General features: G+C 27.9%; 1 protein-coding gene across 5 annotated transcripts in view; it reads left to right on the top strand.

Moving 5' to 3' along the window:
* Nucleotides 1-13,763: 13,763 nt before the first annotated feature.
* Nucleotides 13,764-16,081, top strand: part of LOC107163344 (ATP-binding cassette sub-family C member 1-like) — a 29,347-nt gene continuing 27,029 nt past the window's right edge. For 2 of the 5 annotated variants that reach the window (XM_089221729.1, XM_089221728.1), the window contains exons 1-2: nt 13,765-14,588; nt 14,687-14,863. In XM_089221729.1, the coding sequence (XP_089077855.1) occupies nt 14,544-14,588; nt 14,687-14,863 (222 nt within the window). In that variant the 5' untranslated portion in view covers nt 13,765-14,543. Of the gene's footprint in view, nt 14,589-14,686; nt 14,864-16,081 lie in introns of all 5 variants that reach the window. The other 3 variants (XM_089221724.1, XM_089221725.1, XM_089221727.1) reach the window with 3 other exon arrangements.

The following is a 16,081-nucleotide window of genomic DNA, read 5'->3' as shown; positions in this document are numbered from 1 at the left end:
AAAGGTATTTGCTCTTGTGCTGTCTAGACGCTCGTCTATTTAGCACGATACGACCATAGATAATATATAAATATACCTACTATAGTACTATCTATATAATTATTTATGGGTACGAGTAACGAGTGTACGACAAATGAGAGGTGGAAAACTGGAAATCTAAAACGTACTATTGCCTAAATTGAAAAATTCGAGTTATAGGTATAGTCATACAGATAATAAAAATAAACTTTATTATCTATGGTTAGATATCGATTATTATGGAAAAGACGGAGAAATAGATTAGTGTCGTCGGAATTGATCAAAACTTATTACGTAAGCTTGTTTTCCAGTCAAATTCGCTTTTAAAAATGACTGATTAATCCAAAACGATGTTAATAGAATAGGCACACCAATCATTAACTAAACCAAAACGAACTATTGCTGTAAATTATTATACAAAACAACAAAACGTACTTTTTTTATGTTATATATTTTTAAAAACATTTTGATTTAAATGAATAGTTATTATTTAGTCAAAATTAAATAAAAATATGATCCTAGATGCTAAATTATTGAACACATTCGAGTTGTTTGAAAAACAGAATTGCAGAATTGTGCAAACAGACCCTCCTCATACCGTCGGTTCTAAATTGGGGAAAAAAAATAAAGGTTCTACGTATATGGGCTACGTTACTTAGTATTATTTGATATGTACTCAGGGTACTCTATAAGAGTTGAAACATTTGTTGTATAAAAATATTTAATATGCATGATACCTAATAACGTGACCATAATTTATTTTCTTCAAAGCGGGACAGCTGTACATTTTAATAAAAAAAACCATATAATTTTGCATAAAATAACAATTTTTTTATTGAAGAAACATTAATTTTATATATAAAAAAGCAGGTAAGTCGTGGATGTCGCTCTGCTGTACAGTAGGTATCTTTATTAAATTTGAATGCAATGATAGGTATCATTGTATACGAAAAACGATTCTGAACGGAGATGATTTGTCAGTCTAGGATATATTACATTATTTAAATATTGTCATATATTCTATTTTGAAACAAATATTTGATTTTTCAATTAAGACGCATTTTGCATAAGGCATGGTTAATCAATTAGTGTAGTTATCATGTAGTTATCATAATTCATAATACCTTATATTATCATAGATATACATATACAATAAGAACAACTCATAAGGAACCTTGTATTAAATTTTCAAAATTCTCAAAAAAATTGAAAATTTCAGTGGTCTATAAATAACTCAAAAAAAGTCAAACATTTTTGAAAATTAAACTGTATAAATAACACTAACATAAACATTTGGTGAAAATTTCAAATATTTACAGTGATTAGTTTTTGAATTACAACCATATAAAAAAATAGATTTGGTCGAAAACTGGTTTTGCGTAAAAATTCCCGTTTTTCTTCATTTTTTTTTTGACACATCATTGTAAAATCAATACATTCATCACTTCGTTCAGAATCTAAAAATGACAACAGAAAAACGCAGCTTATATATTAATCATAATTCATAATAATAGCCAATAGGTAATAATAATGTAATAATAGAGTACATTATTCAGCTGGTTTTATATATTTGTCAGATCCACAAATCTGCTTTAAAGTGGTCTGTTTGTTTTATATATATGAATGAATGATCTATGGAACTCTTGACATGATTTTTTGATGTTACTCTTTGTTAATAGCTTTTAATATTGCAGAGACTCCAAAAGCCCCAACAATCTATGGACTATGGGTTTTAGTGTTTTACAGTATATATAAAATATGTATAGGTATATACTAGTATACTGTATAGGTACAGGATAAATGTATGATTGTGATATGTGATCAATAAATCCTATCACAAGTTGACTTTTCTTAAAGCTGGACGTATGGTCAGTGGTCACGTTACAAATAGGGGAGGGGAGTAGACTAAGTCTTTCCAAAATTTGCAATAGCATCTCTCCAAAAATTAAAAAATGTATTATTCAATATTATTATAATAATGTTTCAGTCCACCACACCCCAAATCTCAGACTCTATCTATGTCTAATATATGATGATACTTATATATATCATATATCATTAAGTCTTAACAGCTTACTATTTGATGTGTATGGATCACATTGTATGTGATGTCTCCGTCTTACGAGTTACGAATGCTTATTAATGCTCAGTAGATCACGTTTAGCACCGTTAGTTTAATAATTAGAGTGTATTGACCTCTTATAAATTTTAAAGATAAGAGTATTACTTAGACGACCTTATGGAATGTTTATACTATATTTTAATTTTGAAACGAGTTAAAAAATGTGGAAAAGTCGATCTTAAGTAAACTTAACGACAAATTAAAATCTGTTTCAGAGTTATTATTGCTCTACTTTATCAATCCATACGTTTGGCAAAGAAAACATCTAAATACATATGCCCCGCGTGTGTTTGACAAAGGCAGAAAATGTATTACGGTATCGAATCGCTTCAAATTCATACTGCGTACAAAAACATATATCGACCCAGCACACATCATCAACCATATTACAAAATTACAATGATAATATGTTAAATTGATAACGCTATTGCTGGTGTCAGAATATTGTTTTATGTCAATTATTATTATAACAATAATAAAAATAAACTCACAAAAATTAAATATTATATTCAATAATAGGTATATGATAGCTATAGGTACATATAGATGTTTAGGTACTGAGATTATACTTGCAGTTTTTATAAATATTTTATACTCATAAAACATTTTGATTAATTATCATAAATTCCTAGTATAACAACATTGTATATAAATCTGTGTTGTTATTGGAAATAATAATTAGTAGGTATACTATTTATTTTTTTATAGTATTTAGAATTTAGATCATTCGTGGTATCATATTATGTACAATACTACAATGTACTAATGTATATACTTATCTATACATTACAACTATTATATGGTATTTGTAATTATTGAAACGTATTATTTTACTATACAACGATTTATAATACATTAATATCATTTTTACTAAACTATACCAGTATATTAGGCATCATTTATGATTGACTGGTTTTAAAAATATTGAAATCCATTCAAAATTTTAAAACCTATTAATAATATTTATTATAAATTATAATCGTTAATGATAATACATTAATACTTAATTATTATTATTTTTACTTGTGCTACTATAACTATAATATAACCTTTTTATAACCTTCTAGGCGAGAGCCGAGAGTTCATGCGAGTACAATTAAATAAATACATCAAGAATTAACAATAATATTATTTTTAAGAAAATAGAATATAATCAAATTATTTTGGTAGATGGCGGACAGTAATGATTAGTAGTCATGATGTTTCAAATATTTTTAAATAATGTTCTAGCTCAGTGCTCTTCTGACCATCTTCTATATTCATTATAATAATGTTATCCATTCGGCATTCCTACTGTATACTGATATAGTGATATAGTAATATTTGTAATCTATAATATATAGCAGATACAATATATACAACAAAAATTATATAACTGTAAATTCAAGAAGTAATATGTGAATTAAATAGCGATTATTCGCAGGACCTCGTGGGATATTAAAAATAGTACTAAATAGGGTGTACATTCTTATTATAGACGATTAAGTATTAAAAAAATTCCAATTATTATCATTTTAAAATCTGACAATAAAGACCACCTGATTTTAATTTGTGAAAAACTCACCACTGGGTTATCAAGCCATACTTATACTGTTGATCTATACATATTAACTATAGTTGTTTGATTTATGATAAATAGGTTGGAAAATTAAGTATTTTACAGTCAAATCTTATACATGTTCGAAAAAATAAATAAAATACAAAGAATTCAATAAGTAGACTTGATTAAAAAGCTATTTAGATACTGTACATTGTCAGGAAAATATCTGAATATGCTACTATATAATTAATTAGGACCGTAAATACGGGGAGGGTTTAGGGTGTTCAACCTCCTCTTTAACAAAGTAGAAAATGTAAAGATATCTAGTATATTCTAAAATTTAAAATGTTTTTTGTTTTTAATTTTTTTTTTTTTAACTGAATAAATACTTTATATAACATTATAGTAGATTTATAGTATAATAGTATACTCAAGGTGTATTGATAGTTGTGCGTTGTGCTTAAAGTGCATTGTGATAATTGATAAGAGTTTAAATAATAAAACAAAATAGAGATAAAGTATATTTCAATCATAAATCATTGCATGAATGCATTTTGATATGTGGTTACCAGAAAATTCTTTTAAGAGGCAGTATCAAAGAGGTATTGACCCTCCCTATAGAAAATTCCTAGCTACGGCCCTGCAATTAATATTTAATACTATCTATCAAATATGGTTAGCGTGGTGGAATATTGGAATCATTTTAAAATAAATTTAACTTAATCACTTTAAAAATGAATATACGTTATATATGTTACAAAAGAAAATATTCCAACCAGCTTCTTAATTTGCTTCTCAATGAAATCCAAACTACTAACTAGAGACTATATTGTCTAAATTTAGAGTCTTTGTCACCTCCGTTGACCGCCCTATTGATTCAAATATATATTCATATATATGGTGTTCAAAGAATAATGGTGTTATATCTTACTCCGTATTTCAATATCATCAAAATGTATTAAAGGTCTTGTATGTCATAGCAACATTCTTTATTTAAGCTCACAAACTATATGGTTATAAATTAAAATTAGTAATTAACTAATAACTATCAATTGAGAAAATTTCCCGTGGATGAAATAAAATCATAAATTTTTATATATTCAAAGATTATTTTCATCAGATGAACCTAACCTATCATATAGAATATAGGTACATATAATTATATTACATTATGATAATTGATAGAAAGTAAAGTACTGCTCACAGTACATTTTATAATTTTATAAATATTAATGTTTGTTAAATGATTAAATTATGTGTAAGTAATGTTAATTGCAATTATATAACGTACATAGCCTAAAATCTAAACGCGTTTAATGTTTATTATTAATATTATTAAATAAAATTAAAATAATCAAAAATATAGGTACTCATATTGTAATAATATTATTTATTTATAAATTATACACATATTATAAATAAATAATAATTGTTATAATACGAAACTATTTTATTTAATATACTGTAGTATAATTAACTAGGTACTTAACTATTTAAAAAAAAATGAAATGACTTTAGCCTTAAACATTCTTATCAAAACTAAAAAAAGTTTTCTAAAAAATCATTATAGTACTTAATAACAATTCATATTACCTATTAAACATTTTATAAAGTAAACTTCCAAAATGAAAATATTCATCCTTAAAGTTTAGATTGTTTATTACAATTTAAAACAATAAAGCCACATTACGTAACTTTATGCAATTAAAAATAAATCAATAGAAATATTTTAAATAATAATAATAATAATAATAATAATAAATAAACATTTATTATTAGATGTGTAGTAATATAGATTAATAATATTATTATTTTTTGATGTGTATAATACATGTATATATTAATCATTAATGTATTATAGACGTACTATAATATTTTATTTATAGTGTTTATAAATCAACAAATTAGATTAACAATATAAAATATAATTAATCCTAAATGTTGTTTTCAAATTAATTCTTTGTATTTACTATTAGTAGGTACTTTATAGTAATTATAGGTATATTATAATACACATAGCATACTATCATAATATCATTATTGTCTCTTTGATTAGTTACTACTGATTGTAATAATATTATGTTCTGTTTTACCATTTCCTGTGTAAACCATCATAAAATATTTTAGATTAATGTTTTTTATAGGTTTATCGTTTGTAGAAGAATATTATATCTTGATATTAAATAATATGGTATAATATGCATCCTGCTTACTCATGCAACGTACAAATCATGACACATCCCAACAAAATGTTTTAAATTATCATTTATCATAAAGAAACACCCCGTATTTATGGCAAAATATAATACCATGTTATTATTTTCATGATCATTTATTCTTACTCTATGAACTATGATTTTTTGATAAATTATTATTATTTCTATTAAATTGGATATTTATTTGTTCTAATTCTTCATTATTTTCAATATTATTATATAATAGAGCCATATAGGGTTAGGTAGTGTTGCAGTTATCAGTCATATATTGATGTATTTTTTAAATAGAGTTATGTAACCAAATTAGATTGTAATCGAAACAGTGAATGTATTGATTTTACAATGATGCTTTGTTTTATTTATAAATTTTCTATTTGCATACGTAATACGTTTTAAACAGAAGTGAAGAATTTAATCTTTAATTTCGATAGTAGTAGTTAGATTGGTAGTTCTATAATAGTAGGTCGCAGTAGCAAGTTGTATCTAGTTGATAATTGGTATTAAATTTAAGTTTCAATAGATCAAAAATGAAAATTCTTAATATACTTTTAAAAAATCACGTTTTAAGTCTCCACTTTAAAGTTTAAATTACAATATAAAAAAAACTTGATTTTATCGAAAATTGACTAACAAAAGAATTTAAAAGAATTGTTTTCCGTGTGTAATTATTTAGATAGGTACATTGCAGTGACTTACTTAATGACAAGGAATACTCAATATATATAAGTACTGTAGTACTGCAGAGAGGTTATCAACTTTCCCCTATTTTTATATGTCTAAAAACATTTAATTTTGAGTGTGGATCGGATTAAGCAAATTGAATCTAGTTTGTACTTTTGGGAGTTTTAGGAATTCTTTAATTTCTCAATATCTACTTTTTAAAATAGCCTGTAGTAGGTATATCGTATATGTTATACATAATCAAGTTAATTAAAAAAAAAAATATAACAATTTAAAATGTCATATACTCAACATAAGTCAATATATTTTGAATATTTTATGGTGGATAGAAAACGCTATTATAACAAACATTCAGTGAAAAATGCACGTCTCCGGTCATTTGTTTAAGAGAACGTTACACCCGCATGTGTTGTCTCCGTCTTACAAGTGCGTAACATCGCAAAAACAAGCCAAAAACTGTTTCACGCGGGAAAGAACCGAGAAAGCTACAGTTATAACTAAGAAACAAAATTTTCACCACATAAAAAGGAGAATTATGTCTGTGCAATTACATACATTAATTTTGTGTTTTTTAAGTATGAATAACTTTTTTTGTAGTTCTGATATCGAAAAAATAAAAACGATATTACACAGACAAAATTCTCCTTTTTATGTGGTGAAAATTTCGTTTCTTAGTTATAACTGTAGCTTTCTGATTTATCTGAGGTTCTGTCACTGGACAGTCTCCTCTTCATGTGTGACATGTCTTCTTTAAATCACTCATCATTGTTACTTATTGTTTTATGTGTAAACAGATTGTAATATATTTTTAATAAAAAAAAAAAAAACTGTAGCTTTCTCGGTTCTTTCCCGCGTGAAACAGTTTTTGTAATTTTACGCACTTGTAGACGGAGACAACACATGCCGGTGTAACGTCCTCTTAAGAGTTACATCAAAAGCCAAAATAGATTTTTGGGTGAAAATGTCCGTTTTCCTTAATTCTGCTTGTCCTGGTGATTTTGAAAACCACTAGGAATTAGCTATTTCGATTTATTTTCCCGCTGCAGAAAAGATATTAAAGTTGAATATCAAAGTACCTATTATTATAATTTCGACTAAATAATAAGCTAATCGTGTACACAGACACACAAAAAACATACACACATGTAATACACTCTCCACTCATAATCTAAAATTGAATATTATTTTTATTATTAGAATTATACATCCTTAGAAGTCACCTCAGTCACCAGTTCACCACTCGGCACTCAGAATCTTTTTCACTGTGCATACAATGGTTCATCATCAAATTTAAATTTAACACATCCATTACACTATTAGTGATACTTACTCAACGACAAGATATACTCAACTTTTAGAACTGTTATATTCTTGATTTATGATGGATTTTTATTTTAATAGGCACTTTAGACTTAGAAGTAAAACACAAAGTTCCTGTTCTTGTTTATAGCTGTTCTAAAAAAATCTATAAAAATCTCAAAAATATAAATGTAATTTTTTTATTGACGTTAAAGTTTTAATTTCGATGAAATTGGATATTAAAATGAAAAAATGATTATATTATTATATTATATTAATATCTATAGTATAGGTATAATATATACATATAGTATTAATATAACCTATTCAGTGCCGGATTAAGATCGACCGTAGCCCTAGGCAAACATTATTTTATAGCCCATTGTAAAAAAAAAAAAACAACAAAATTGTAAAAATGTTTAGATTTATTTAATTATTTTAATTCACAATTTTTTTCTTGCTTTTTTAGAGCTGAAGTCATTTATAACATCATTTAAATCGATTGTATTTAATAATTCATTTTCAATATTCAAAAGAGCTAAAGCGTTTAACCTTTCCTCAGACATAGTAGATCTTAAGTAATTTTTTACCCGTTTTAAGACTGAAAATGACCGTTCCCCGGTACAATTTGCTACGGCTGTACTAAGAAACATTCTCAGGACTATATTTAAATTTGGAAAAACATCATCAAGCTCTTTATGAGTAGGTTACCTACTAGTCCTAATACATAGATAAAATGAACTGGTAGTAAAATAACAATAGAAAAAAACTTATAGCTAGCTAAATTATGTATAAATGTTTTATATAGAAATAAAGTTGACGGAATACAAAATAGTAGTAAGTAATCATAGTAGGTACTTATTATTACCCAATACTTAATATTACCTGTTTTATATCGGTCTATATATATTTCTGTAAAATGATTGCGATATTTCATTGAATTGGATTACGGTGACCGATTCAATGATGAGAAGTACCTTGACATTTACTAATTTTACTAAGGTACTGCAGTCTGCAGAACGATTATGCTGATTTTTTCAGTTGTAGTAAGGTACAATTAATGTATATAGAATTGAGATTTATGATTATAATAAATATACAATTTAATCATTAGTTAAGCTCAGCTGGGGTCATTATTGAATGGGATTGTGGATCCAATAAAAATCATTTGTATCGAATTACGTTCGTATATACTTAATTCATCTGTTTTGGTCTTCTATGATCTACGATTGTAAAAGATCAAAGGTTATCAAAGATTTTTGTCAACTTTATCCAATCAACGTTATATAAAAAGAAAAAATGTTATGTAATACACGTATTACATCTACTACAGCATCTGCAGCTACAAGTTAAATTAAATGGGAAACTTTTGTATCACCTATTAAGTATATCGATGATGTATGATTATTAATAGAATAATCATTCCACATTATAATACCTATATAGTAAATACATGTTACCTACTATAATGTAGCGTATTTACATTATATGTGACATGTGTATCCTTTTTTATAAGTTTATAATTATAAAATATAATACAACTGCAATAATATTACTTTATAATATAATATGCGTACAACTATTTTATTAGATTAAAAATTAAAATCTAATAGATACAATCATTATTATTATTGTATTCAAGATCAAGACTCAAGTAAACATCAGTAGTAAACTAGCACCAAATGAATATTGCATATACCTATTCAAATTAGTTGCTAAAACTATGTTATATAAACCATCCATATATTACATTTGTACTTGAAATTAAGTTGAAACAAAAATGTGATTAGGTAAAACATATAGGCGCAACTAGGGTCAAAAATCTGAGGGGGCTAAAAATATTTAAAAGTCTCTTGTGTAATAAAAAAATGTTCTACCCCTCATAATCATCTATCAGTGGCTAAGGTATATAGGTGTTTTTTTTTAAAGAGGAATGTGGCAAAAGCAATTACAAGATATGTTTTGACATATACAGTTTTAAGTAACCTGGTTATTAATTCAGTAAAAATAAGCTATGCATGTACTTACTCATAACAAATATATAATAAAATGAGGATATCACTATAATAAATTACATAAGTAAAAACTCATAAAGTCATAACACATAACATATATTAACAGTATTATTATTTTATATTAAAGTAATCGCCTATCCTTTTTTGAAAATGTATCAACAATGAGCTGAGTGTCGATTAAATTAGGTAGCAATGTTTCTTTCTATACATAAAATAGATAAATAACTAAATCTTTCTTACCCGATACTTCTCAACCAATTTTTCACACGTCGCATTGGGAAAATGAGCGTTTGAATGTAGCTGAACTTGGTATTGCGTTACTGCAATTTGTAATAGCCTATGCAAATTTGGATAAATATGTTTTTCAACAACTTTTTTTAAATCATTAAAATCAAAACCATTTGTTGAAACTTTTAAACAATTATCTGCAACTACTATTTCAGACCTTAAACTGTCGATTGAAATATTCACAATATCCTGAAAGGAAAAAATATTATGAAAGGTAATTAATAATTTTAAATCTCGCTACAGATAATTAACAGATCTAAGAATTATTTTAGTCAATAAATATTTCATTATTTTGTTATTGTAATTAAATTGTCTCAATAATTTTAATAAGCTTCAAGAAAAATCGATTAAAAACTGGGGGCGGCAATTGATAAAACTAGTGGAGCTAAGCCCGAACCCCCCACCTTAATTTCGCCTATGGTAAAACATAAAATATATACCTACTATCTATATAATTATATACATTTTAGGAAGGGTGACAAGAGGTATAAAGTGTTAATGATTTAAGTTTTTAGTAACCAAATGACAATAACCATACTTATACACTGTTGTAAATTTTCAACCCACGGCTAAGGATTTTCGGGCAACGTTACATTCGTATGGTAAATTATTAAGGATTGTAAAATACACAGACAAAATTATATTATATTAATGGAAAAAAAAAATTTTCTAACTGAGACTAGTCTAAGTGCGGTTCTTTCACGCGAAAAACACTTTTTAATCAACAATTATGGAATGTTTCACACCCGCATTGCTGTCTACGTCTTTCAAGTATCCAATAGTCACAACATATTATACGATATTTACGTTTAGTTGTTCACATTTAGCTTCATTAGTCTAAATATTAGTGTCAATTGACCTATCATGGGTGATCTTATTCATGAGGGGACCATGATATCTGAGATAGATCCTCAATATTAATGGTTAAAGTCGTTAAAGACATTAACAAAAGTACGTTATTACTATTTAAATAAACTATACGATTCAGTTCACAGTTAATTTAAATTGATTTTAATGACCATGTTTTAGTCACTAGTGTAAATTATATGTATATAATAAATAATAATTAATAGAATATCAAAATAAAATTGGGTTTTGACTAGGTTTAATATTAGACACGCCTGAACAATTTTCAGTGAAAAGTGGTATAATATATTAATGCTGGCACGTATAACAGGGGGGGGGAGTTCGAAATCCTTATATTATATGATTATATCACTACAGATGTATTAATATAAATTTTATTTTTAAACTTACGATTTAATATCCACAAATATTTGATTGAGTTATAAAATATATAAATAATGTAACTCAATATAAACAAATACTACAAAAATCCATATCTTATTTATTCATTGATCATATTATTATTAACATTACAGTATTAGCCATTAATAAGTAAAAATAGTAATACTTTAGTCTATAGGATTATTTTATCAAATATATTATGTGGCACAATTTTCCACGGCTATTTTCAGTGGAGTTGGAGACTTGGAGTATGAATTCCCCCGACCACCATTTTTAAAGTGGATGTAATAGAAATATTCCAAAATGTATAATATATCTAACGTAAAGATAAGAAGTAAAATTAATGAATTAAAAAGATAAGGGACAAATGCCATTGTGTGCAAAAATGTAGCATTTTTATCTTGGAATATTAAACAATTTTTTTCATAATTCTTAATATTAATCAAATATAAAATTATATTTTTTAAAGATATAATGTATCTATTTGTAGTTTATAGCTTATTTGTTTTAATCATAACTAATTAACTGTATTTTTACAATTTAGGACGGTAGGTTCTACTTTTATAATATCAATATATAATGATTAATGAACTAAGATCATTAAAAATATATGTCTATTAGTATATTACGTATATACACATTGCAAGTACAGACCAATGTCAGTTAATCATGAATATTAAACATCATAATCAGTGGTTGAATTGGGGGAGGATGCGGGGGGGGGGGGTGACTGAGCTACTCTTAATTTTTTCTTCAAATTATAGCGTACCCCTTCCTTTATGATATTAATCAAGGAATAGGGTTACTATTAAATTGATTTGCTTAATTGTTAAATGTCATTTAGAGTCCACTCTATTTTACACATTTATTTTTCCAATTCAACCACTAATCATAATATAATGTGTTCAAATTGTAATTGTGATAGACGGAGTCATAGTATTATATGGTATTATATAAAGCTAATATTTGGTATTTTGGTATCTATAGAGGTCAGAGGATTGGGTATACTGTATACTGGGTATAGTCTTGTGTGGTCACGATAACATAAAAGTAACTATATAGTTATTTAAATAAATTTATTAAAACGTCAGCGAATTGTAAAAATTAGTCTTTTTATAAAATTGTGATCCAATATTTATCGTCATCATTAGTATAATTAATTTTTTACCTTCTCATTAAAATACTTAGTATGTATTTAAATTTATCGATAGTAAATACTAAGTAGACAATTATGAATTTATCTATTTCTTTTAAATATTTTCATGTAATAGGGGCACCACCATTGGGTTGGCTAATCAAATAGGCTCAATGGTCGGTTGATAAATAATATTAAAGTTGATGGTTGACACTCGTTTCAGTCGTTTCCTTCAATATAATATTAGCTATGTTCGTCACAGCTGTATCCGCCAAAATTAAAAATGTTAATTAAATCTCCAGGTAATTTACAGTGTTACAGTACTATTTGAAAAATATAATAATATTTGTTAAACAGTCCAGTTACACCTTTGTATAATTGTGTCTTAAGTTAAAAACTGAAAATGCAATTAAAATATATTACATGCATTTTAGAATAAGTTCATCGCCGTCTGTAGTTTCTTTTAATTATGTTATTATGTTATTTTTTAAAAGCAATAATTTAATAGTCCATTTATTGTGACTTATTTACATTTTTATCATTAAATTATTTTAAAATATTTAAATGTATTTTTTTTTAAACAATAATTTACTTGTTAATTTATTTTTTAATGAAATGCAACTATATAATTAGCTTATACTATAACATTTAATATTTGTACTGATTAAATAATACAATAGTGTAAATGTATTATAGAATTTATGATTATAATATCTGTTGATTATGATATTATGTAATAATTTTCTTGGACATCTGGATTTTGGATTCGATATCACAGTTGTACATTTATGTTCTGGTTAGTGGCATAATTAGGAATTTCCTTTGGAGATTAACATTTTTTTACACAAAAAATGATGAGTGGTAGCTGGGAATTTATATATTATTAAGGCTCCAAGGAGATCTCACCACAGCACCCCCTTAATAACGACCCTGGTTCTAGTGATGTTTCGCGAATTTCTTTTTGTCTTGTACTTCACAGAACTCATAGTGGCGCGCGTTGCCGCGAGCCCGCGCCACGTAACGGCCATCGTTAAAATTAAAACTCAATTATCGCTGGCCGAAATGTAGAATTAAGCCGTAATAATTACAGTACCAACGACTATAATAACGAGTGTGGTACACGGCATGTTGTGTACGAGTGTACGCATTATACGCACACAACACGCACAGTACATTTCCGATGACCATTGCCATTTGCCTGTTTGCCACAATGCCACAGAAGTTGGCACAGATAATAACATAGCAGTATCCATAATAGTATAGCGGGCGGATTGTGCGCACGCGCAAACGTCGCCGCGGCTGAAAACTACAACCTATAGTCCGACGTCCGGACTCATCTCTACTCCAACTCCAATAGTCCAAACTCTTTCCAATTTCCAACGCTCCGACGTTTAAGCGTTGAGTACTTGAGTCACCGAGGCAGTCTGTGTTCGCGTTTCGTCCCGTTCGTACCGTTGGCGGCCGTACATCATCGTTGTCGCGTTCACGTTATCGCGCGTCGATTCTAATTGTTGAATTCCCGGAATTCCCGGACTCCGGCCGGCACCGATAGTCGATAACGTATTTATACATTTAGTTACGACACGAAACACTTGTGTCAAGGACCAAGGTACACCGATTAGTAATATTGTTAATAATAATAATACTATACGCCGGCTTATTATACAGATTTATAGGTTGTATATTAAAACATTTCAACCGCAGTGACTGCCGTCGCGCTATCCGATTTTTTTTCTCGTTCGACATCGTAAGTTTTACTTATTTTTCGATCGTCAGAAAAGGTAAACATTCAGTATACCACCTGCCGTCGACAGTGTTCGATACCGGGCACGCCGGATAACACTCGCGATACCACTAACGGGCGGTAGGTATCGCTGTACTATAGTACCCGTGACGCCGGTATCCACGCCGGTAACGTTGGTTTGAATTGCTCAAGTCGCTAAACTCATTGCTCATAACTCGTCATCCGCTTCGTTCATTTATGGAGTTGGTCGATTTGGACGGTTTTTGCGGTTCGCCTTTTTGGGTAAGCTAAGCACGGGTTACTTGTAATACTTAAATATTTTATTCATTTTTGCGTTCCCTCGCCGTGTCACGGGGTCTCAATTCGGTTTTTATTTTCAGGATTGGAATACGTCGTGGAATACTACTGATCCCGATGTGACGCTTTGTTTCGAGAAGACAGCCCTGGTCTGGTCACCTTGCCTGTTCCTGTGGCTGTTCAGTCCGCTAGAAGTCTACTACCTGGTGCACAGCAGGTACAGGGACATACCATGGAATTGGCTCAATTTGTCCAAACTGGTGAGTGTTTTATATATTTTTATTACCTAGTTGTTAATATTGTTATTGATGTGTGTACATATTGTGATTTAGCGTCAATGTACGCCGTAATGTGATCCTAGTGGGTGCTCTAAAGTGGCCTGTTGCAGTGTTACTTATAATTTTTGAGATCATTAAACACACTTACGATGATATTTTTTTTACATATAACTCCTATGAAAATTCACATAGATAACTAATCAAAAAAGGTAGATTAAAATTTTGGGTAATAGAACCCTTGCAAGTTCTACTCAGAACACAGTTTAAGAAACTGGCCTAGTGCATAATATGAGTTATGACATAACATAATATTGAATAATGCACAATATGGCTCTATAATAATATTACATAACATTATGTACATACATACCAAATGTATTTATGATTTTTTCAAGAGAGGGGAATTTTATTATATTTAACAGATAAGAGTATTATGAATTATGATACTTCATATAAATATATTGTAATCATGCCTCCTTAGGAATGCGTCTCAAATAGACCATTTTGATCAGAAGATTAAATACAGAGTTAAGGTTAAAATCTGGAAGAATCAAAACTATTGTTGTGTTATCCAATAATTGGATATTATGTTACACTTGCCGATCACTAATTAGCATGGGCGGATAGGCCATTTTTGGCCTACCGGAAAATTTTAAAAAGGGGCCCCACATGAAAAAGAATTTAATAATATATGATATTAAAGGTCCCCATTACCGAAATACGAAGGGGGCCCACAGGGAAATTCCCGGTTGCCCGGTTGGCCTATCCGCCCATGCTAATTAGTGTTATAGCTATATTTTCTATACTTTTATTTATACACCTACATATTTTCTAAGTTATATCCATACCATATCTATCACCTATGTAGGTCATTATTTTATGTGAGATTTTAAATCATTTTTATTTATTTAAGTATATTATAGAACTTATAAAATGTATTTTAGTCATAATATACCTACTTGTATTAAGAGTTAAAATCTAACTTAAATTTAGATTATTATATTTAGTTAAGAATTTTAAAAAAGTAATTAATTAAATACCTACCTACCTAATTAAATTTAAATATATATATATATATATAATAGATGATACAACTATTTATATCAATGTATTTGCAAACTATTACTCACCATCTCTATAATATGCATTTATTTACTGAGATCACGTTTTTTTAACTATTATTTTATATGGGTTCATTGT

The sequence above is a fragment of the Diuraphis noxia genome, unplaced genomic scaffold (assembly GCF_037042655.1).
Source record: "Diuraphis noxia isolate RWA-SAM2 unplaced genomic scaffold, SU_Dnox_SAM2 contig0002, whole genome shotgun sequence".
Classification (NCBI taxonomy): domain Eukaryota; kingdom Metazoa; phylum Arthropoda; class Insecta; order Hemiptera; family Aphididae; genus Diuraphis; species Diuraphis noxia.
This window is presented reverse-complemented; position numbering and strand designations above follow the sequence as displayed.